The 22,940-nt window shown below is 44.0% G+C and overlaps 3 protein-coding genes across 7 annotated transcripts in view; all 3 read left to right on the top strand.

Moving 5' to 3' along the window:
• Positions 1-12,690, top strand: part of src (v-src avian sarcoma (Schmidt-Ruppin A-2) viral oncogene homolog) — a 28,255-nt gene extending 15,565 nt beyond the window's left edge. The window contains exons 4-15 of one of the 4 annotated variants that reach the window (XM_060047106.1): positions 1,083-1,100; positions 2,238-2,336; positions 2,643-2,669; positions 3,183-3,286; positions 4,434-4,583; positions 5,101-5,256; positions 6,388-6,567; positions 7,059-7,135; positions 7,472-7,625; positions 8,072-8,203; positions 8,793-12,116; positions 12,340-12,690. In XM_060047106.1, the coding sequence (XP_059903089.1) occupies positions 1,083-1,100; positions 2,238-2,336; positions 2,643-2,669; positions 3,183-3,286; positions 4,434-4,583; positions 5,101-5,256; positions 6,388-6,567; positions 7,059-7,135; positions 7,472-7,625; positions 8,072-8,203; positions 8,793-9,001 (1,306 nt within the window). In that variant the 3' untranslated portion in view covers positions 9,002-12,116; positions 12,340-12,690. Of the gene's footprint in view, positions 1-1,082; positions 1,101-2,237; positions 2,337-2,642; positions 2,670-3,182; positions 3,287-4,433; positions 4,584-5,100; positions 5,257-6,387; positions 6,568-7,058; positions 7,136-7,471; positions 7,626-8,071; positions 8,204-8,792; positions 12,117-12,339 lie in introns of those variants that run through there. The other 3 variants (XM_060047114.1, XM_060047123.1, XM_060047133.1) reach the window with 3 other exon arrangements.
• LOC132453960 (F-actin-monooxygenase mical1-like) overlaps positions 11,993-22,940 on the top strand; it is a 57,325-nt gene continuing 46,377 nt past the window's right edge. Inside the window, exon 1 of the mRNA XM_060047087.1 lies at positions 11,993-12,116. The gene's annotated coding sequence lies outside the window, so the exon portion shown is untranslated. The remainder of the gene's footprint in view (positions 12,117-22,940) is intronic.
• Positions 12,031-22,940, top strand: part of LOC132453948 (F-actin-monooxygenase mical1-like) — a 25,042-nt gene continuing 14,132 nt past the window's right edge. Inside the window, exons 1-7 of one of the 2 annotated variants that reach the window (XM_060047059.1) lie at positions 12,031-12,116; positions 15,596-15,905; positions 16,373-16,580; positions 19,088-19,195; positions 20,781-20,876; positions 21,161-21,316; positions 22,833-22,933. In XM_060047059.1, coding sequence (XP_059903042.1) covers positions 15,648-15,905; positions 16,373-16,580; positions 19,088-19,195; positions 20,781-20,876; positions 21,161-21,316; positions 22,833-22,933 — 927 coding nt within the window. In that variant the 5' untranslated portion in view covers positions 12,031-12,116; positions 15,596-15,647. Of the gene's footprint in view, positions 12,117-12,635; positions 12,717-15,595; positions 15,906-16,372; positions 16,581-19,087; positions 19,196-20,780; positions 20,877-21,160; positions 21,317-22,832; positions 22,934-22,940 lie in introns of those variants that run through there. The other variant, XM_060047050.1, reaches the window with a different exon arrangement.

Here is a 22,940-nt window from a genome sequence, read left to right as displayed (position 1 = left end):
GAATCACTAACACAGGCAGGCCGGATGCATCAACACTGTAGCCAATAGTGTTGTCAACGTACAAGTCACAAGCCCTCTTCCTGACCCCCCCGCAACCCAACAATACCTTTTATTTGTGCTAACTGACACGTATCGCCCTGTATGCCTTCTCCTTTCCTACCCCCCCCCCCCCCCCCCCAATCAGCTCCTGCACTGCCACGGCTAAAATATGGGTGAACTATACACACTATACAAACCCCTTTATGATTGGCTGCATACCAACCAATGGGATCGCTGAGGGGGCAGGGGGGGGCTGGGGGGTGCTCGCTACAGTGATCCAGGGGGGGGGCCAAGCCGATGCAGTTAATAGCGGGGTGACCTAGAAGGTCTGGGCCGAGGACAATGGCTGGATTAGCCGTGCGTCGCCCCCCCCCCCCCCCCCCCCCCCCCCCCCGCCCCCCCCGCCCCCCCCCCCCCCCCCCCCCCCCCCCCCCGCTCCGAGTGAGAGACCCCGACCTCGGAGGGAGGGGCGGTCCATTACTGGGTCAAGCACACGGTCTCTACCACCACACTACTGCTACTACCGACTCTGTTGACATTACTCAGCACATGCTAATGGTCTGTAAGGGGTTACGTTCAAGAGTGCCCTCCCCCCTGCCTTCGGTTAGTTTTCTGATTGATGCACCGTATTGTACGATAAGCACACATTGCCTTTTTCCTTACCCTTGTCCCACTTTCGTTCTTCATTTTCTCTCTCTCTCTGTCCCCCTCCTCTTAATGTATTAATTAAACCCTTAGTGGTGATTTTGATGCATTGGATTCGGGTGTTAACCAGGAAAGACTTCGATTTAGAAACAATCCAAGGAATTGAAGACCTGTGTAAGTGCTGAGCGGCTTCGAGCCCGGTGAGGATGCTTTCTTCAGCGGTGGACGTGTTGTGTTTAACCTCTGTTATTGTTCCCCGTGTCCTGTACAAGCGTACTGTACCTGCTGCTGTGTGGACACGCTGTCGCCTCTTATCTCTGACCCTCCTCTCTCCTTCACTCTCTTCTCCTCTCTTATTTTCCTCCTCCGCCGCTCAACGCTGCTCTGTGTTTTAATAGGAGGAAGGTAAACAGCAGGTTTGTGAAACATCCTTTTTGATTCGTTTTGGTTTGTATTTTCTATGTGAATGCACGTGTTGGCCCACTTCATTTCATATTTGTTTTATCCATGTGTGTTTTCATCACCCGTCCCCCAAAACATCACCCTGGGGACCCCCACGCTTGCTCACCCTAATATATCTTTGGTTAGATCGACACACACACCGTTTCATTCCCATTCCCACACTCCCTTTGCAGTCGGTGAGGCGTGGATCCAGTGTTTTCAAGCCCCAAAGGTATCTTTAGTACTTAAGATGCTGCCTTGTTAAATGCTCACTGTATGATCTGAATATAATGTCATGGTATTCACCTCTTCATCTAATATTAAAAAATATATGCATAATGTAATAAGGCTATCTATAAGGCTTCAAGCATTACGGGCTATTGCCATGATGCTACCAGATCCATAATTTCAACCACTGAATCAGACCATGTTGCTGCTGTCCTTCGCATAAAGCCTTGGACAATACAGGGCTGTCAATAAACCATACCATGTTGCCACAGCCTTTAATGCAAACACACAACTAATTAAACGTGTTTTGTCACTTTAACAAAAAAAAGAGTTTCACCAAAACTCTGAGGGCAGAGCTTTTGTCCTACTGTCCGTTCGTCACAATATGAAAGTATGCACTTCAATACACTGGATCTACTCCACATCATGTATCACCACGCGTCCCTTTCCCCGTCCCCCCCCGGAGATGCATGACGTCACGTGGTAGCGTGTTTTAACATGGGTCCCTGTGGACACCGTAGCTACTAAGTCCGGCACTCTAGCACGGAACTCGCCAAAGCCTACCCTGAGGTTGACCTCTGGACGCCATCGGTAGGCGGGGTCGGTGGTGTGCGCGATGCTTGGATAATCCCCCTTAAGATACTCACGGTGCGCTAGTGTTCAAAAGTGTGTGCATTGGATCACTTTATGACCATGGTTCAGAAGTCAGAGAGAAAAAATAAATAAAACGGTGTTATTTTTGGTGCTGTTCTGTTGAAGCAGTTTTTATGACACATGTAGCACGTAGTTTTAATGTATAGCCCTCCCTACCATCATCACCAAGGGTCCTTTCCGGTGTGTCCGATTTGTATAAGTGTGTGTGTGTTCTCTCCTTTACCCACCAGAGAAGGGGACTGGTGGCTCGCTCGCTCGCTCAACACCGGAGAGAGCGGATACATCCCCAGCAACTATGTGGCTCCTTCAGACTCCATCCAGGCAGAAGAGTAAATCCCCATCCTTTTTCAAACATGCATCTCGCCCCTTTCTCTCTCTCTCTGTCTCTCTTATCTATCCCTTTCGTCACGCGAGTGGTGCACTGTGCACTAATGCATTCTTTTTACGTTGCCAATTTCTGTTTAAATTCAGCGCAAATGTTTTTTTTCCTCTTTGTACTGTGTACCCATGGCTCCTTTTAATGAGCTCCACTCCTTAAGAGTAATGCAGCCTGTGAACTTCCATTTCATGGTTTTCTAACCTTTTTCTAACATCTTCGTTTCTCCTTCCTTTTATTTCTTCTTCTGCTCCACCAGTCATATCAGACTGACCATGGAGTCCAGGTAAGCATCTTTCCTCTCCTCATCTGTACACACTGTACTGCTCCAGTGCAGCGTGGACAGATAGTTCCCCAGTGACTCCATGACTCACTTGTTTGCCTCCTTTCTTTCTTTCTTCTTTCCTTTCAAACCTACATTGTTAATTTTACCCCCCCCTGGACCCATTTGCCAACTTGTGCTCTCTCTCTCTCTCTCTCTCTCTCTCTCTCTCTCTCTCTCTCTCTCTCTCTCTCTCTCTCTCTCTCTCTCTCTCTCTCTCTCTCTCTCTCTCTCTCTCTCTCTCTCTCTCTCTCTCTCTCTCTCTCTCTCTCTCTCTCTCTCTCTCTCTCTCTCTCTCTACCTCTGTCTCTCTACCTCTGTCTCTATCTCTCTCTCTCTCTCTACATCTGTCTTCCACATCCCTAAATCTCTCTATCTCCCGCTCTACCCCTCTCTCTCTCTCTCTCTCTCTACCTCTGTCTCTACCTCTCTCTCTCTCTCTCTCTCTATCTCCCGCTCTACCCCTCTCTCTCTCAGGTGGTACTTTGGTAAGATCACGCGTCGGGAGTCGGAGAGGCTTCTGCTGAGTTTGGAGAACAGGAGAGGAACGTTCCTGGTGCGAGAGAGTGAGACGACCAAAGGTGAGTGTTCTGCCGTGTAAGAAAACCTCAGCGTTCAACACAACACAAGTCTGTTTCACGTCATCAAACAAAATATAATCAGGCAAAACAATCAACTATTGCGTTGATGATGCATTATCTTGAGTAGAGACGCGCTGTTGATGCTCGAGATGGTATCCTGTTGTCTTCAGAGATATCTTAGAGTTATCTTGCCGTTGCTTTAAACCTATTCTTATTTAAGATCACCTGATTTGATTCTTCCTCATTTGAGTTAGTTGGTTCGTATGGCGTCCCTACGGTACGACACGACTTCTATAGTCCGCTCATTCTACGTTTTGAGGAACTTGGGACATGCAGTCCCAATGCATGCCCCGAGGGTTTCACTGTGACTCAAACATGAATCTTCCCCGCTGCCACTGAAGCACCCCCACAATCGCTCTGGATATCCCCCAGCTGTCTGGCGTGTTTGCATCTTGTGCTCGTGTGTCACGTGCACACACACAAACACACAAACACACACACGTAGAGCTCACACGATCATAGGAGCATAAGAGGCCGACGAGTTTGTGTTAAATAATTTGCATGTTAGCTTAACCGGCAGAGCTCTATGCACGTGCTCTGTGTTGCATGGGAGCTGAACGGTACTGCGTCCCTGAGGGGGCGGTTGTGGGGGGGGCGGGGGGCGGGGGGGGAGGGCGGCGGGCGGTAGAAGTAGGTCAACGGGAAGCCAGGACTGAGCGTGCTGCTCATCCGTAGGCCATATCAGACCTCCTTGTGACCGAGAACAGAGGAATTCATTAACCTGCTGTAGGTTGTCAGGCTGAGATTGCCCTCTGATGGCGGAATGACTGTATTGTAGTTAGCTTTTTTAATAATAATGCATTTTACCATACAGCACTTTTTGTAGAGACTTGAAGACATAAAAGACAAGCATAAAGGACAAAAGAATATATATATAAAAAGTTAAACATTTGAAAAGCATAAAAGTATTATTACAGTCATTATTACTTTAATTGTAATGATAACAGTCATTATTACTTTAATTGTAATGATCAACATTTTTATTTCATCGTCATTACTTTTTATTTATTTTTGAAAAAAATGTATTTAGTTGATATAATCCGTTTAAAATACCAATTCATTTGACCACGCCTTTCTCTGTTGCCAGGTGCCTACTGTCTGTCTGTCCTTGACTACGACAACACCAAAGGGTTGAACGTGAAACACTACAAGATCAGGAAGCTGGACAGCGGCGGCTTCTACATCACATCTCGCACGCAGTTCACCAACCTGCAGCTGCTGGTCAACCACTACCGCAGTGAGTTGACCAGATAAGAAAATACTGTTCCTCATTCAGTCCAGGGGATCACAGCACATATAAAAATAATTGAGGAGGTGAACATTTTGAAAGAATAAGAACGAACAAAAAATGTATGAGAATATAAAATGATTGTGAAGGTATTTTGTTACGTTCAGAACGGGTGTCTCAAGGCTGAACTCTAGTACTGAGAAAGTCATTTGTTTGTTTGCCTTAAACCACTTATTGATTCTTCTTTTTATCCATTCATCAACTAAGAAATATTCAACATTAGCCTTTGAAATGCTAATATTAGTTGTGGTGCTCTGTGTCAGATTATACTATTACTATTGAAGGGTGCTTTTGGCTGTTCATCAGACAATGCAAGCTAATCTAAGAAATCCCTTCGCTGCGCTGGTAAATTATTAATTCCATAAATAAATATGTTGACATTTGAAAGGCAGAATGAACGAGCCAATGGATGAAAAAAATAAACTTGATCACTGCCCTAACCATGTCTCTCTTCCCCCTCGCCCAGAGCACGCAGACGGCCTGTGCCACTCTCTGTCGGACGTGTGCCCCATCCTGAAGCCCCAGACCCAAGGGCTGGCCAAGGACGCCTGGGAGATCCCTCGGGACTCGCTGCGGCTGGACCTCAAACTGGGCCAGGGCTGCTTCGGAGAGGTCTGGATGGGTGAGTAAAGGCAGGAGGGCAACACGACGCCGATATCCGTGTCAAAGGTGACTCGCAGAAACTTTTTGGGGTTTACATATGACGTCATGACCGCATTTGGAAATGCTTAGTCGTTTCATTTCCCTCAGAGCTGGTTAAAATGGCAGTATTGGTTCCCTGTGTGAGAATGTGTAGGGGTGTCTGGGGACAGAAATGGCACCTTCTATTGGTGGCTCATATGACATGTAATGACATCTCATTATTCTACATGTTTAGTGCCATCAACCCAACCAACCAACTAAATTACTTGAGGCAAAATGCTATAATATTAATTAAAAGAAAGGGAATAAACACGCAATGGTACTTGATGGTGATTCCTATTCCTTGGTGGATTTTTGCAATTGTGTCCATACAGTTGACGGTTTATTTACTTGATTTACCATTCAGTCATTTAGCAGAGGCTTTTATTCAAAGTAATTAAAGTGAGTTTTTATTTGTGTCATCAACACTTAAAGGTTAAGTTTGTAAGGTATATTGATACCCCCTCCCCCCAAACACCTCTCCTTTTCCAACAACGTAAGAGAAGCTGCAGTGGCCTGTCCTGGCCTGTATGTTGCCAATAGGTACCTCCAAAATGATCAAATCATCGGCTACCACAGCATTGAGTAGCAAAGTTTCAAGAGATTAGGTTCCTTGATAGATTTATACTTTATAGTTAGTCATTCAGCCTGTAGAAATATAGATCACAGCTCACAAAATTGGGGAATGTTGTGCGTTCTGGGCTACTGTAGAAAAAAATGGCAGTGCAACATGACGGTCTCCGTGGAAGAGGACCTGCCCTCTATGTAGATATAAAGGGCTTATTCTAGGGTTACGAAGACATGATTCTTATTTTTCTCTATTAAAAAAATAAAAAAATAAAATAAAAAAGAATATATATAATATGAATATTATTTAATAATTTGAAATTGTATATACAATTTCTGCCAAGTCTGTTCCACTAGATGACACTCAATTCTTCAGACTACACCTTTAAATGTATAATTTGATACATCAAGCTATGATACAAACTTCTGAAAGTATTCGTTCTAAGCGAAAGAGATATTGGATATGAGGTTGACTAACGCGACGGACGCCCCTACGGTGGCGTAGGAACGTGGAACGGCACGACGCGCGTGGCCATCAAGACCCTGAAGCCGGGCACCATGTCCCCCGAGGCCTTCCTGATGGAGGCGCAGGTCATGAAGAAGCTGCGGCACGAGAAGCTGGTGCAGCTGTACGCCGTGGTGTCGGAGGAGCCCATCTACATCGTCACCGAGTACATGGGCCAAGGTCAGAGGTCCCCCGTGTTCAGCAACGCGCTGTTCATTACCGTGGAATAATCACTGGCCTGTGGATGTGGATGAACACCTACTGGATGTTGCTATGAAGGTTTTTTTTTAAGTGCTACTGAATATATGAGAAAAACGCACAGCCGATTTCTATGAACTTATCATACACGAGGAATTTTCATACACAAGGCAGACTCACATAGTGCTTCACATAGTCATACCATACAATCAAGTAATAAAAGAAAATAGATATGTAAAAGATAAAAAGGCAAAGTCAAAAAGTCTTCAAATAATTGTTAAGTCTTAATGAATAGGTTATAGAAGCTTACAGTTGGTTGCTAAGATAATTGTTAAGTCTCACTGCATGTTACATACACTTCTGAGTCGGTTGTTATATATTATTATTTCTCCGTTGTGAACGTGGTGTAACTGTATATCTTGCAGTAGGTAACAATGACTATCAATAACACAGTGGTATGTTATTGCCAACAGGTAGTTTACTGGACTTCCTGAAGGGTGACATGGGTAAAATGCTTCGTCTGCCTCAACTCGTCGACATGGCGTCACAGGTAGGCACTAAACAAAACAGAACCAGAAAGGTTTTGCTTACATGACTAACATTTGACTGAGTCACACAAGGTTTCAATCTGGTATTATTATAGAGGTGTGTCAAGCCCTAAGCACACAGAATGTTTGTTTTGATTCATAGAAAGAAAAATCTAAGCAAATCACGTTGTTTTATGTAGCAGGGCTGTATTGTAAGTTTACAACCCAAGTCTCTTTTGGATGCCAAAATGCAAAAACATAAAAAAAATTCTGGCCCTTCACAGCCTTGTGTGTTGGATTAAAATAATAAGAAATCCGTTATGTATTTAAATAGCGTTTTTTGGACTGTGTCCCTGTAGATTGCGTCTGGGATGGCGTACGTGGAGCGGATGAACTACGTGCACAGAGACCTGCGGGCGGCCAACATCCTGGTGGGGGACAACCTGGTGTGCAAGGTGGCCGACTTCGGCCTGGCGCGGCTCATAGAGGACAACGAGTACACGGCCCGCCAGGGTGAGACCCCGACTGCTGGACCTCCGGTTCCACAGTGCAGATGAACCCTACTCCCACAAGTCTGACACTAGAATCTGATGGCAGACCGGTTCAAATCTTGGGCACTTCACGCTATTTTGCTTTGTATTTATTACACAAAGCAACCAATAACCTCCACCAATCATGTTGCTGGAGGTGTGGATCTGTATGCACGTTATTGGCTTAAAGCAACAAAAACACAGCCAGCATCTGTACACTTTTCCCGGCGGGAAGACAAGCTAAAACATCCTATTCTGCCATTCTTAGGAAAAGAGGCTGTAATGTTTTCAAAACAACGGCGTGTCGCCTTCTGAACGCTACATTCAATCGCGCAAATCCGTCTCTCTTCGGTATAATATCTCTCCGTATCGCAGCTCGCTCATGAGTCGTTTCATTGTCTCCGTGGTGTCTCCGCCTCTACCTGGCAGGAGCCAAGTTCCCCATCAAGTGGACCGCCCCAGAGGCGGCGCTGTACGGCCGCTTCACCATCAAGTCGGACGTCTGGTCGTTCGGGGTGCTGCTCACTGAGCTGGCCACCAAGGGCAGAGTTCCCTATCCAGGTAGGAGGGCCTGTCCAGAAAATGACACCGTGGGAACGCACATTTAATTCGTTTTCATTCATCTTTAAAACAGGGCTCAAGCAACAACTGTGCTGATTGTTTTGCACCGATATTGGCTTAAGAAGGATCCAACTAGAACATATATTGTACTTGTTGTAGTAGTGAGTATTTTAAAGATGACATTACTGAATAGAAAGAAAGGGGACCAACACCCAAGTATGAAAGCTGTGCCTTTTATTTATTTTTTACACACACACATAAGAGACCAGTAGATTTCGTTTTTGAAAGAACAAAGCGTATTGTTTGTCAAACATTATGTTTGACATACACACTAACAACAACCGGTTCTAGACTGTACAGGGACCCGGCGAGGCCTCTGCTCTCTGTAATCCCTAGTCGGATTCACATTCAGATTCAACTTTATGTTGAATCTGAATCTTCTCATCAAATCAGCCGACGGGCTGATTTCATGAGAAGCGGTCCACTGTCCCCACTGCCATGTTGTTGTGGGTCACGGTGACCTCACGCCACCCTCCTTCCCTCCCTCCCTCCCTCCCTCCCTCCCTCCCTCCCTCCCTCCCTCCCCCAGGCATGGTGAACCGCGAGGTCCTGGACCAGGTGGAGCGCGGCTACAGGATGCCGTGCCCAGCCGAGTGCCCTGAGTCCATGCACGAGCTGATGGGAACCTGCTGGCGCAAGGAGCCCGAGGAGAGGCCCACCTTCGAGTACCTGCAGGGCTTCTTGGAGGACTACTTCACCTCCACCGAGCCCCAGTACCAGCCCGGGGAGAACCTCTGAGGACCCTGGTTGTGTGTCTGTGTGTGTGTGTGTATGGGGGAAAGAAAGAGGGAGAGAGAGAGGCGTAAGGATATGTGCATGCACACATGTATAAACTGAGAGAGGCAGGGAGAGAGAGGGAGAGAGAGACCATGCGTCATCCATTTTCACAATCTGCCTCTCTCTCTCTCTAGGGATACCATGGTTAGGTTCACCTCTGACTTCCAAATGAGTTGTGTGGCGTTCCCCTCACTATTGTATTATCATTTGGAGGCCCATCGTACATTACACTGTGTTTGCTTGCGCGTCAAGCTTTATTAAGGAGGTTTTGACAATGGAGCCAAGAATCCTTTATTATAGATTTTTTTAAGGCGCCTTCATGGTACTTCAGACCTGGGGATTTCTACCTGGTAGACGGGTTAAAACCCTGCGCCTGACTTTGACACACCTGGGAAGATTTCCAGACGTGTGCATTAAAAGACGACGACGGGGGGTTGCCTAAGAGATGAGGAACTATCAATGTCCTGCTGAAAGTTTCATTTCAGGATCATGTTTGAAACTCCAAACAGTTGTATATTAACTTTGTCTTCCAATTAGGATCATAAAACTAAAGCAGCATCCAATTTTCATGAAAATTAACTAAACCATTTTTTTGGTTTATGTGAAAACTGTATAGACTTTTCACATTTTGATTTAATCAGTGTGGGTGGGGTTTATACCTGGATCAACTGGAGTGTTCTTTGAGGTAAAGGTTGGTTTAATATTTGTTTCTAGAAGCATCCATGACTGTGCACCACTGAGGATAGTAATTTGGTAAGTCGTACCTGCTGTGAGGTTTGGAATGAGGCGGACATGGGCCTGTGTACAACTTATTCAACGGAACGTGCAGTCGCTCTGGATGGATCTCCAGGACTTGGACCAGTGTAACATCCAACAGGGAGAAGTTAAGCCCATCTTCTTCTACTCCCGTCTCTAACACAAGGAACTGACTACTGATCACCGGTGCTCTTCTCAGTACAGGGGAGAGGACCAGAACATTGCTGCTCTTTTGTACACTGTTAAAAGTTAAAGGTGTATTTTTATGACTTTGAGCTTTACTAACCGTGGGGTCTGACTCCGGCACGACAAGGGGAGGGGGGGATTCTTATCCAATCTTATTCCACCATGTTCTCTCATGGCTTGTTGCGGACAGTTTATACCAAACGGATATGAGCTCACTTCATAATACAAGGATCTTTTGACAAGAGCTTCCAAATTGTTTATTGTGGAAACATTGTTTAATAAACCACTTCTGCTAAATTCAATGACTCCAAATGATCAAATAATAACAAAGCATTTAACCAATTAGCATTTTGGATGTGGTATTCCTTTAAAGATAAAATGTACTCAAACATACATCTATCTCATCAAATTGAGCCAGGGGATTTCATACTTAAACAAGTTGGTACATGCTATTCCCTAACCCTATAGTTAGTGCTCTGCCCTAAACCTTACCCATTTTCCTTCCCTAACGCTGTAGTGGGGGCTCTTTCCTCACCCTAACCCTCTAGGTATCGCCCATTCCTAATGCTATTCCTCTTTCCTCACCCTGAATTAGTGCTCCATCCTAACCCTGACTGTCTTCCCTAACCTTCAGTTAGTGCCCTTCAGTCTGAGCTTAGTATTTGGATACTCTTTCAATTCAGAATGAGAAGTACATTTTAAATCCCTAATCAAATTGATTTGTTACCCGCATAAAGTAGGGGCAGACCCTTCTTGGTTCTTCTTGTGGTGCGGATGTTCATGTATCATTGCAATGCTCTTATTTATCCTGGGGGGGTAAGCCAGAAATCATTTTCCAACTTGCATAGGAGATGATTGGCCTTTCAGAAAAAAAGGCATTGTAAATGTATTGCTGATACATTGTAAATATCACCTTTATCTTTATTTATTCCTTCAGAAATACCTTCATTCGTGTTTTTCTTTCTTGGTATTATATTGTAGCCCTGGATATCATCTCAGGGTACCTGATCGAAAAAAAGAAACATATTAGCAACACTTTCTCTGAACAGTATTGTTTTCAGACGTATTCAGGCATTCATGTTTAGCCGGTGAAAAGATGTGCTTAATGCATTTGGCCCCATTTTCTGTACCATTCATCCCGTTAATTTACATTCTTTCAAAACATGTATTACATCGTTGTGTTTTTTTCCCCCAGATATTTATAAGCTTATTAACAGCTTGTCTAATCCTACTTACAAGGCATCCCATCATCTGTTTCTTTGAGTTCAGGAAACAAACAAAATAACACTATTGTACTAGCATGGGGCGCATGTATTTTATCATATGGTGCAAAAAATGTCACCACTGGGATCCAGGCTTGTATTCTTCCTGTAGGAATGACGACCCGTGTAGGTAAGAGGTAGTGCTGGAAGAGCGTAGATCAGGCCATCATTCATTCATTGGCTTGTCTGTTGTCCCCAGACAATCGACCATTCTCTTATCTATTTATTATTTCCTGGGCCTTATCAATGAGCACGTCCCAGTCTGAAGGAAGAGAAAAAAATATATATATTTTCTAATTATGTGTTGAATGGAAACAGTTCCTGAAATATTATTATCTATGCAGTTATTTTTACAATCTGTAATATATTATACATCCCCTTTTCTACTGCATTCAATGGGAATTTAAAGATTTTCTCTGTAAAATACGTTTGTTTAAATCTTACAGTTACAATGTTGGAATAAATTGGTTTAATGACAAATGTGTTGGTGAGGTTATTCATTGTAAGCATTAATCCATCACTCATTGTTTTATTTGCAGGACATAAGCTTATCATTTCAAACCAAGTTAGAAGTTATGCAAGTTGGCAACTTTCAAAAAGTCTGCGAAAGAGTATCCTATTTATTTCAGACGTTGCGCTTTTTGCGCGATGCGATTCTGGCTAATGATACCCAATGTTAAGTCAGATAGGATCTGAAATTGAAGAAATGTTATATTGTAAGAGTCACGACACGTTCTTACGTATTTAAATTAAACAGGACTTCCCCCATCCCTCCCCTGCACTGGTGGTTTACCTGCGCGTCACATGTCCAGTGTTTGTTACCAGAAGGTCCGGGAAGAGTGTGTTTCAGTGAACCCACCGGTCACTAACAGGTGAGCCAATAGCGTTCCAACTTCCTACAGATATAAAAATAAGTTAAATGTTTAAACGGTTTGATCTTATTCTTGTGCTAATTATAAGCCTGACTCAAGCTGGTAATGTAATAGCCTATCGGAAACCAGAAGGAAACCGAATGAAAATAGTCTTCGCATTTAACAACTTTTCATTTAGCTACTTTATCGCTTAAATCATGTTTATTATATTTTTTTATCATAGATGTCTTTATCTATAAGGCATTTCCTCAACACTAACGAGAACATCTGTGAAGAGGTGCAGTGTTAATAATGAAGTTCATGGTTTAGCCTACCGGGGTATTCTCATTTAACGTTTGTTAAATGCTATTGCCTATGTCATATCGTTGGTATTTGGCTACATTAATTAACGTACAGTTGTATGCTCAATATCGTACGGCAAAAACAAATACGATATGAAGTCTCTTCCATTAAACCACGTCGTTTCTTTGTCCGCAATTTCTGATCTGAACACGCCCCATGCTTTATTCTGACGTGCAGCGTGGATTTTGTTATGAGGAGCTAAGACTTGGCAGAGAGACTTGCAAGACCAAAATACCATGAACGATGTGCTAGTATAAGGTAAAGTATTCACTTCATTTGACACTCGTTTCTGTATCAGATTACATTAATGCTGCTTGTGTATAGCCGTCTCAACATGGCCGTGCTATTCAGAAATGTGAGTCTTGTTCACACTTGTTGTGTTTCTGTGTATTAATGGTTTGTGTCTGCCAGTTGCTTAACAAGGAATTAATTACAGTGGGAGATGATATCGTTTCAGAAACATAAATTGTAACCAATTTATATCTAGAAATTATGGATTTTATTTCCGATTGATCTTATTAATGACGCAACTTAGACATGGCATATCAATCTTGTGCTGGTCTGTTCTCCCTCACTCCTGTCCTCTCTACTCCCCTCCTCTTATTTGCATGTCTTCTCTCTACTCCTCCTTTACTCTCCTCTCCTCATCTCCTCCTCTTTCCGTGTCTCCACTGTGAGTGAAGTTCTGAATACAGCAAAGCAAACCACCCCAAAATCTACGGAAAGGGATAACCACATCTGTCAATATTTTATTTTTAGAAAAATACATGAAGGGGAAGTATTTATTTAGTATAAGTACGTCTAAAAAGTCCTGTTGTTCCTGTTTCCTATATTAAGGTCTGTCACGTCAGTTCTCATGGCCTAATTTGACCTAAAGGTATAACAATTGACGTTTATAATATTTGAAAATATTGTATTTCTGTATTTCAAGGGGGCTGTCCCCCCTGGCTATGCCACTGCTGTGTGAATCTTTTAGAAAGCTATGCATAGCAATACTCTATGTATATGTGAAATGCTTACTGTATGTAAAGCGTGTTCAAAGTCAGTATTTTGCAACTTTGCAATTATGCTAGGCATTCTATGTCTGCTATTGGCTGTACACCACCTCTAGTGTTTGACTTCGTTACCTGTTCTTCCTTCTTCAACCCTGTCTGAACAGCACAGACAGTACGACCCCCCCGAGGCTCACACACACACACACACACACACACACACACACACACACACACACACACACACACACACACACACACACACACACACACACACACACACACACACACACACACACACACACACCTCTAATCTCCTGTTTGCTTTGTGGCGGTGCTAATTACAAGGTTGTGTGTGTGTGTGTGTGTGTGTGTGTGTGTGTGTGTGTGTGTGTGTGTGTGTGTGTGTGTGTGTGTGTGTGTGTGTGTGTGTGTGTGTGTGTGTGTGTGTGTGTGTGTGTGTGTGTGGTGTTTAGGGCTGAGGATGTTGAACCAGTGTCAGTTGGTGGGCTGTAGAAAGGGTGACACCAGGAAGGGGAGATTGAGCTAACCGAGTGTTGAGCTGAAGGAAACGCTGTGGAAACCACAGAGAAGCTGCATACGCCTCGGGCAATGTGTCACTTTCTGTAGTTTCATTTTGTCGTCTTCTTTTAGAATATGTCATAATGATGTATTTCTCTGGAACATGCCCTGCATCATTGAAATACTTGGTTCTCGTGCAGCCTGATGGTTATCTGTTTTTCATGAAACTTCATGAAACTGCATCTCTTGAGACTAGCTGAGTATGTAGGGCCATTGTTAAAGCAATCTTGATTATTTTCAAATCGCCACGCCCACTTCTCAAAAGACGCAGCATATTTCTGTCACACAGAATGTACTTTTGAAAATAAGGGCATTACGGGGTTACTAACTGAATAGTATGCATCTGTTACCAGGTGGGTACAAGTAGACAATACTTGATCATTACATGGGATAATTTTAATATTATTATTGTATTATATATTGCATTATATTATATTGGAAGGCTAAAGGTGTGTTCTTTGACTCGCCTCCAATTTGAAATGATTTAATCTTTGACCAGTCCAGCCACATGACAGCTGGGATCGTTGGTTCGGAGGCCTCATTAGATGATTATCTCTAACTCGTCTATGTCAAAATGTTCGAAAGTGAGTTGCTTGGATGATTGGCAGCTTGTATCCAGGAGAAACAAACCTTTTCTGGCTGGGGACACTTGGATGGTGTCAGGGGGAAAAGTCTCCCAAACTGATCTTAATCTGCTACCAACAGTTCCAGGGAGATCAGAGTTTGCGTGATTGCAAAGAGCTTGGCTGGGAGAATGGGATTAAGGCTGCAAGAGTTGAGTGGCTAGAGTGGTGCTCTAGCGGTACACTGCAGGAGCAGACAGGGGGGGGGGGTACACTGTGTTGATGGCCCCACCTGGTTTGTTATCTTTTGTTCTAGCATTTAGTTGTGTCGCCGAGCACGGTCTCTGGGAGTGTTTTGATACCTAACCACACTTTCGTTTCGTTTCTTTTTTTTTTTTTTTTTTACAATTTAGCACATATCACAAAAATACTCCTATTTCGTTTCGGTAGAATTTATTTATATTTTTGCCATGAGATAAAAAAATAATGCACACAATGCAAGCTGCCATTCTATGCAGAGAGAGGGGGACAGAGAGTGTTTTTATAAGGCTTTAGTTTTCATGTGTATCTTTGATGTTGTAACACATCCCAGACCAGGTTTATCGCCTGGCCAAACTAATGACTTGCTGACTGCTGAGTCCTGGTGTGAGAATGAGACGTCATTGTGTGTGTGTTTGTGAGTGTGTGCACGTTTGAGCAACTCATAAAGTTGCAGAGGAACCACTGTGGGGAGGGGGGTAGGACCGATGACTCAGAAGACAAGCTACGCTACAATTGAGGCTTGTACAACACGACTGAAGGGCTGGGCATGGTAGTCTTGAGATGCCAGCACATAACACAAGTCCTCTTCAAATGAGCAGACTCCCTCTAGTCTGTGACTCTGACTCTCTCTCTGTCTCTGTCTCTTTCACTATCTCATCCTTACTCACCAAGCTCCCTCCCCCCTCTTCCTGCCCGATATCATTCCAACCTTTATGATTTTCTCTTTCCAGTTCTACAGCTGAACACCAAAGCAACTAAAGTAAACCAAGGGGAGACGCCTTGGGGTCTCTATGGCGAACCAGGAGCCCACCGACCCCTCGCATGCTCTGTTTGACCTCTTCGTTGGAGCCAAAACCTGCAGGGATGTGCAGCAACACTTTTCGGCGCTGTGCGTGCAGCTCCAAGTGGATCCCAAGGACTACAGGGTCTTTTACTCCAAGCTGAAGGAAAGGCTGAACTACTGGAAGGCCAAAGCCCTGTGGGTGAAGATAGATAAGAGGGCGTCACACAAGGACTACCAGCAGAGGAAGGCCTGTGCCAAAAACAAGGTAACGGGTTCCCCTATGACTTAAGCAACCACTTTGGATTTCATTGCTCTATATAGAGACACATGGCTCGATTACTTTACTTCATTTGACTTTAGAGCAGCGATGGACACTTTCACTCTATTTTATATTGATTTGTCTACAACATTTGGCCAGAACATATCTACCAGAACAGGTTGTCTTGCAACTGGTGGGTTGCAGGTTACATTTCCGTCTACTCAAAAAAAGAGCATGACATTATATGCACTGGAGTAAAGTCGCAGATGATCTGAAAGTGCGTGCGAGTGTGTGGGAAATTTTGAGGCATTGACCCTAAAAGGCTAAAGCGCTCACTCTTGTTGTGTTGACACTCTATGAAGTGTCAACGCACTAGAAAAAAATTACCACACTTTGACTATGAACACCGTAATTCAAGTAGTAGTAGTATGAGTTCTACCGCTAGGAGTTATGTTCTCGTTCTTCTTGCTCAGTGTCTGGTGCTGGGGGCCGGACCATGTGGGCTGAGGGCCGCTGTGGAGCTGGCCCTGCTAGGGGCCCAGGTGCTGGTGGTGGAGAAGAGGGCGTCCTTCTCCAGGAACAACGTGCTGCACCTGTGGCCCTACACCATCTACGACCTCCGAGGGCTCGGAGCCAAGAAGCTCTACGGTCGATTCTGCACCGGGACCCTGGACCACATCAGTGAGGAAACACTGGGAATAACTGGGAGTGTGTGTGTGTGTGCGTCTGCGTCTGCGTGTGTCACATGGTGTGGTGACATGGGACTATGTGACCATGACACGTTACCAGGGGAACGTCAATGATTCGGTAGATGACGACTCAAATTCGGTCTACCACAAAAACACAAATACATACGCGACACTGTGAGCTGGGAGTCACTTGTGTGCATAGACCTGTTATCAAATATTTAGTTACTGAGGCTTTTGAAACTGTAGCCATGAGCCATGTTTTTTTTTCGTTATCTCGTTATATTGGGCAATATCCCATGATTGAGATCTCAAACAAATTTTGTACTGCCGTGACGGCCGTCTCGTCACGCTAATAAAAACAAATAAACCTCTAATAAAAACACATAAGTCCCGGCAAAAACATTTTTGGAGTGTTCACCTGTAGTATATACTTAAAGGGACAGTGTAAAAATTACTCCCATCTAGTGGTACAATTGTATATTGCATTCAAACTAATAGTGCTCGCTTGTCCAAAAACTACGGTGGGCAGTATGTGCCAAGAAGCTGTGACATGACACCTACTAGGCTACCTCATCGAGTCATTCGAGTGACGATGAGGTTCGTGGACAACTGGACAAATTAGATGGACAAATCAGATCAGGTTTATTGACCAAGCATTCTTACAGACAACGAACTTGACTCCAGCAGTTGTGGACTTTCCAACATGACAAATAACTATACAGATGATAAATAACAGTAGGTCATTTAATGTCAGATTACATAAAATGTCATAACATAAAAGTTCACATAGCCTTTGGTAGTCTTGGAGTTACCGATAATCAAAACAATAATTCCCATAATGCGTGCGGCTGAGCACGCATCCTAATCAACGCATTGTAACCCGTTGATTTCAACAATGTAACAGTATTCTAAATACCAACAATTTACATTGTAACTAACGGAATCAAATCAAAATCAAATCAAATCAAATCAAATTTATTGTCATTTTGTTGATTGAACAACAAAACGAGAAGGCGTTTCTCACGGATCAAGATCAACATACATTTCAAACAAACAAACAAACGTCCCAATGATGAATAAATAAATAAATAATAAATAAAGTCCAGTGAGAAGATCTGGGACGCTGGTGCATTGAGCATCCTGACAGCTTGAGGTAGGAAGCTGTTCCGCAGCCTGGTGGTGGAGCATCTTAAGCTGCGATAGCGTTTCTTGGAGGGTAGGAGCTGAAAGAAGCTGTTCAGTTTGTTTACGTCCACCCCGTCTCTGCTGCTTCCTCCTCCGGGCAGTTGCGGGCACGGTGTCACAGTGTCCGTTAGTATCCTGTGTTTGCGTAGTATGTCCAGATGCCAGCGAATGCCAGTGATGTTACTCGCTCTCAATGTCCTAACGTTTAATATTGTTTCCCTGTCATAAACTACGTTCGTCGTGGGACGTCTCACACTCAAACATTCAATCTCAATCTCACAGATCTCAAGAGGGGCCGCTGCGACTGTGCGCGCCGCCAGTTAGTCGCCCGGCAACGAGTTTACTTCCTCGTCTCCTATCCTGTTCCTAATTCCTCCTCTCGATCTTCTTTTCCTCCGTATTGTCTTCTTTATCAGAGTTGTTGGTATGAAATCCAGTTGTTCGGGTGATAAATCAACTGTCTCGCAAGCGAGTTGAAGCTCCAGAAGGTCCGCTCTAGCCTATAAGTGCGTCTCGGTGGATTTGGATACGTGGTGACCACAGCAGAGAATAAACCTCCATAACTTGATGAAGAATGGCTTTTGAATTCCTCCAACGCATTTGACAGTATCCATAAGTCATAAGAATATTGTCACGATTTAAACTCGACAAAAATGTGAAAAAGTAAATTAAATATGTAATAAAGTAGCCTTTCAATGACGAGTCGCTCAAACATAGTGCCCCGCATCTCGTTGGCATGAAAAACCATGTTATACATGCTTTGCTTACACATCGTCGTTTTTTTGGCGACGATGATTCCTTCTCCTGTGGCGTGGCATAACTATGGTCTTTGAAAAAAATGCGGTGCATGTTCAAATTTGCCGGTAAAACTCGTCTCGCTAAACTAAGCTCTGTTCCACCGTCACGCTGGCTCAGAGTGAAAACGCGTTTGCAATTCCTGTACGACGTAGTGCTTTTTGACCCTCTCGGCAGCTCATAGACCGGAAGAAAATGGAAGCCTCCATGAAGCTTACCCGTCCTATGTAACCATATTGATATTAATATTAATTATTCTTCGCTCAGGAGGATAAGTGAGATTTTTGGCAGAGATAATTTTACACCAATGAGGACTTATTTATGAATGAATATGTTGATTTGAGGTAATAAATTACTCAAAATATTACATAGTGTCCCTTTAAACAATTATTCAGAATAATTGTTAATTATCATATATTATTATAGTTATAATAATAATTAGAATGTTTATCATAATAATGTATGTATAATATGATCATTTGTTTATAACTAGCTGTAACATCCCGTGTCTCTGTGCAGGTATTCGCCAGCTGCAGCTCATCCTGCTGAAGGTGGCTTTGGTCCTGGGGGTGGAGGTGTTGACTGCGGTGGAGTTCCAGGGTTTGGAGGAGCCCTCCGGGGACAAAGGTGCCACAATGTGACCTGTTAGCCTCCTTACAGGAGACTGGCTTATTGTTGCTATCGAGAAAACGTTGAAGTGTAAATCAGTAACGTCATTCTGCCGCCATGTAGAATATTAAATTCAATTGTATTTGTATAGCCCTTAAAGGTCCCATGGCATGCTACTTAATGGATGCTTTAATATAGATATTAGTGGGCTCCTAACACAGTATTTGAAGAAGTTCCTGAAATTCAGCCTTGGTGCAGAATTACAGCCACCCCGAGCCAGTCACACATTGAGCTTTCCCCAAACGCGCTGTTTCGGTGTCTGTAGCTTTAATGCAAATGAGGAGGAGAGAGGGGGGTCAAGGAGGAGGGTGGGGGTGTGGCCCTGACCAGCTTGCGGCCACGGTACCATGCACTCTGTTTACAGTGGATGTATCGCAATGGCGAGGCGCACACTGCCTTTGGCCTTGTTCTGTAAATATTCTTTAACACTCCGGGTGCTCCGGCGGGAGGCCTGGAGCTCTATATCTAAATAATATCACATCATACATAGATATATCATATAATAGATATTATCATGGCCAAAAGCTGTGTGCGCCCCCAGACTATATGATGAATTTCAAACGACTGCGTCGGGTTCTCTGACGTCTCTGGTTCTTCCACTTCCACATCAATCTGAAGTAGACTGAACCGCGCGCTGCCCGGGGCGGTGGTGGTGCCTCGCGGCAGCGGGCGGCAGGAGAAAATCGCGGGCAACAATCCTTTTCCCCTCCATGTCGCAGTTCATGTACTTCAGGGAGTCAAAGCCAAAATTCCTTTCCCCCAATTCCTTTTCAACCATGGCAGAGATTACTACAGTCTCGTTTTGGAAATACCAGAGACGTCAAAGAACCAACGTGTTATGCCCCATAACATCAACTGAAGAACGGTTATCCAAATAACAAAGAAGTGTACAACACTTGCGTTACAGTGTGTGTAATTACACACACACACACACACACACACACACACACACACACACACGTGTGGCGCTCGCACGGTCGTAGCTCATTGTCTCATTGGCGGACCAAATTCTCTTGGCTGGCAAGGCAGAGAAAGGGGAGGGTGGCATCTCCCCTTATGATGACATACGAGGAAAATTCCAAAACGGCGCGTCTGAGCTTAGTTTTTTCCATGGTGGAGCAAAATGCCTAGTGCTCGTTTTACACCCAACACAATTTCTAGCTACTGGGGGAGCATAGGTAGGCAAGGGGAACTCATATTAATGTTAGAAATCCTCAGAAAGTGAAATTCTCATGCCATGGGATCTTTAATCACCTCTACAGCCTCAAAGGGCTTAACAGGCTAAGTATTTATGACATATGCTTATGATGCTCATGATACTTCCTCTCTTCGAAACTAGCAAGTGACCCTCATACCTCGTAGAGTCATCGTTGGCTTGTTGCTAGACAAATTCAGGATTTTACCTGAAAAAAGTTTCAGAAACATGAATGACTGCTACATTTAAACCATAGATGCACAAATTGTTTGTTTTGTACAACTTATGATTCCAACTGTGTTTTAAGTGTGTTTTTTCTTCTATTTAAATGGCGCTTTGTCATTTCAGGTTGGACGGCCAAACTGCATCCTAATCCCCATCCTACGCTGGTCTTTGAATTTGATGTCTTTATTTCTGCTGGAGGGGGGAGCTTTCTCCCTGATGGTGTGTGAGACACACACACAACCACACACACACACACACACACACACACACACACACACACACACACACACACACACACACACACACACACACACACACACACACACACACACACACACACACACACACACACAGTAAGGAACATAGATCACCTATTCCACATAAAATACAATGGTGTAATAACATATTGCATTGCAATCACATACAGGACGCTTCCTTCTGGGATCCTTTTCAGAGCTGTGTGGGTCATACGTTAAATCTCTTCCGTAACGGTCTCTCTGCAGGCTTCAAGCACAAGGAGCTCAGGGGGAAGCTAGCGATCGGCATCACGGCCAACTTCACCAACAGACACACTGCGGCCGAGGCCCAGGTGGCAGAGATCAGCGGAGTGGCCCGCATCTACAACCAGAAGTTCTTCCATGATCTGCTCACTCAAACAGGTGACTGACCTTAGTGTGTGTATGCGTGTATTCCAGTATTCTATGGTATATCAACAATATCTGAGCAGAACTGACACAATATCCACCATCAACCAGTAAAAAAATAAATAAAAAATCTCTACATAGATGTAAAAAATACAAATTCAAATAACAATAGCTTTACACAGATACACTGTGAATACCTATATGCCCCAGTGTGTGCTGTGAGATAAGGTAAGTGTCCCCTGGCGTTTTTAAGTGACCACCCACCATGTTTTGACTTCATGAAGGATATGGGTTATTTGCGCCCCCCTGTGTGCAAAGTGGTTCCTAGCGCTTGGCTGATCACATAAGGAAATAGACTGGGTAGCCTTGCCCATTCTGCCGGCGATTTGAGGTCACCCTGCACAAGGGTCTGGAGAAGAGCAATACATTTCTTTCTGCTTCCGATACGTTTTTGCGGGAGCCAATCATCGAGCTGGCTTTTCCCCTTGTCGCGCTATTGGCTGGTTTAACACAATGACGACAGGGAAGCGAAGGCAAGCAGCCAATCGTGTACATACAGAGTCAGTTGAACTAGGCCCGTTGATCACGCCTCTTGTGATGAAGAAAATGACAGCAGCTTCCCGAAACCAACGTGCAATCTACAATTGAGCTTGGTCTGGCAATAGCCAGACTAATGAAGAAATTGACCCTGTGATGTAATTTGTTGAGCTATCTACGCGAAACTTGGCAAACTTCTCAAGGAGGATGTCAGCTGTGTAAAGTTTCAAGATCCTGGAGCCTTAATCCTAAACCCCCTGGAGCTTAAAATGTATTCACTGTGGCATTTGGCCGACTTCTTATGCGGGGTGGATGTGCCTACATCGTTTCAAGGCCCTGGGTCATTCTCAATTGGATTTTTGACTGATTGAATATTGCATAGTTTAGTCAATTATAATTTGTTTGTATCCATGAATAAGTCCTTATCAGACACATCCTTAAAGCATGTTTACCAAATTTGGTGTAATTTGGACCGTTGGTTTTCTAGACAATGTTGGATGTTTTCCCAAAGAGGCAAACAGTTCTGCATGTCAAATAAGGCATATATACCAGTTTCAGGACTGTTTGCCATCAGGCGGAGGGGCACAGTTAACTTCTCACTTTATGGCCGAAGTGGTAGTAGGTACGAGACCTGCTTACCGGGAATATATACATTGTCGACAAATTTGAAAACTCCTGAGAATTCGGGAGCAGATCTGCAGGTGTCACCAACGAAAAACAATAACACTACGGAATCCCTCGAAGTGCAATAGCTTCCCTGTGAAACCTAATAAAGCAGTTAAAACCAAATAAAGCCTATTAAAACTTTTTGCTGGCTTTGTGAATCTGTTCCTGTCCTATAATCCGATTCTTGCTTCCTCTTAATGTATTTTTGCCTGTTTCTGTGTACATTTAATTTAAGTTAAAGCTAATCAAGATTAAACTGTTTTTTCCTTTGCCTGCGAGAGTCTTATTGTCTCTCCTCCGTCTCCTCTCCCCCTGCCTCTCTCCAAAGGTATTGATTTAGAAAACATTGTTTACTATAAGGACGACACCCACTATTTTGTGATGACTGCCAAGAAGAAGAGTCTGTTGAAGAAGGGCGTCATTAAGCAGGTAACAC

This window comes from Gadus macrocephalus, chromosome 1, assembly GCF_031168955.1.
Source record: "Gadus macrocephalus chromosome 1, ASM3116895v1".
Lineage (NCBI taxonomy): Eukaryota > Metazoa > Chordata > Actinopteri > Gadiformes > Gadidae > Gadus > Gadus macrocephalus.
This window is presented reverse-complemented; position numbering and strand designations above follow the sequence as displayed.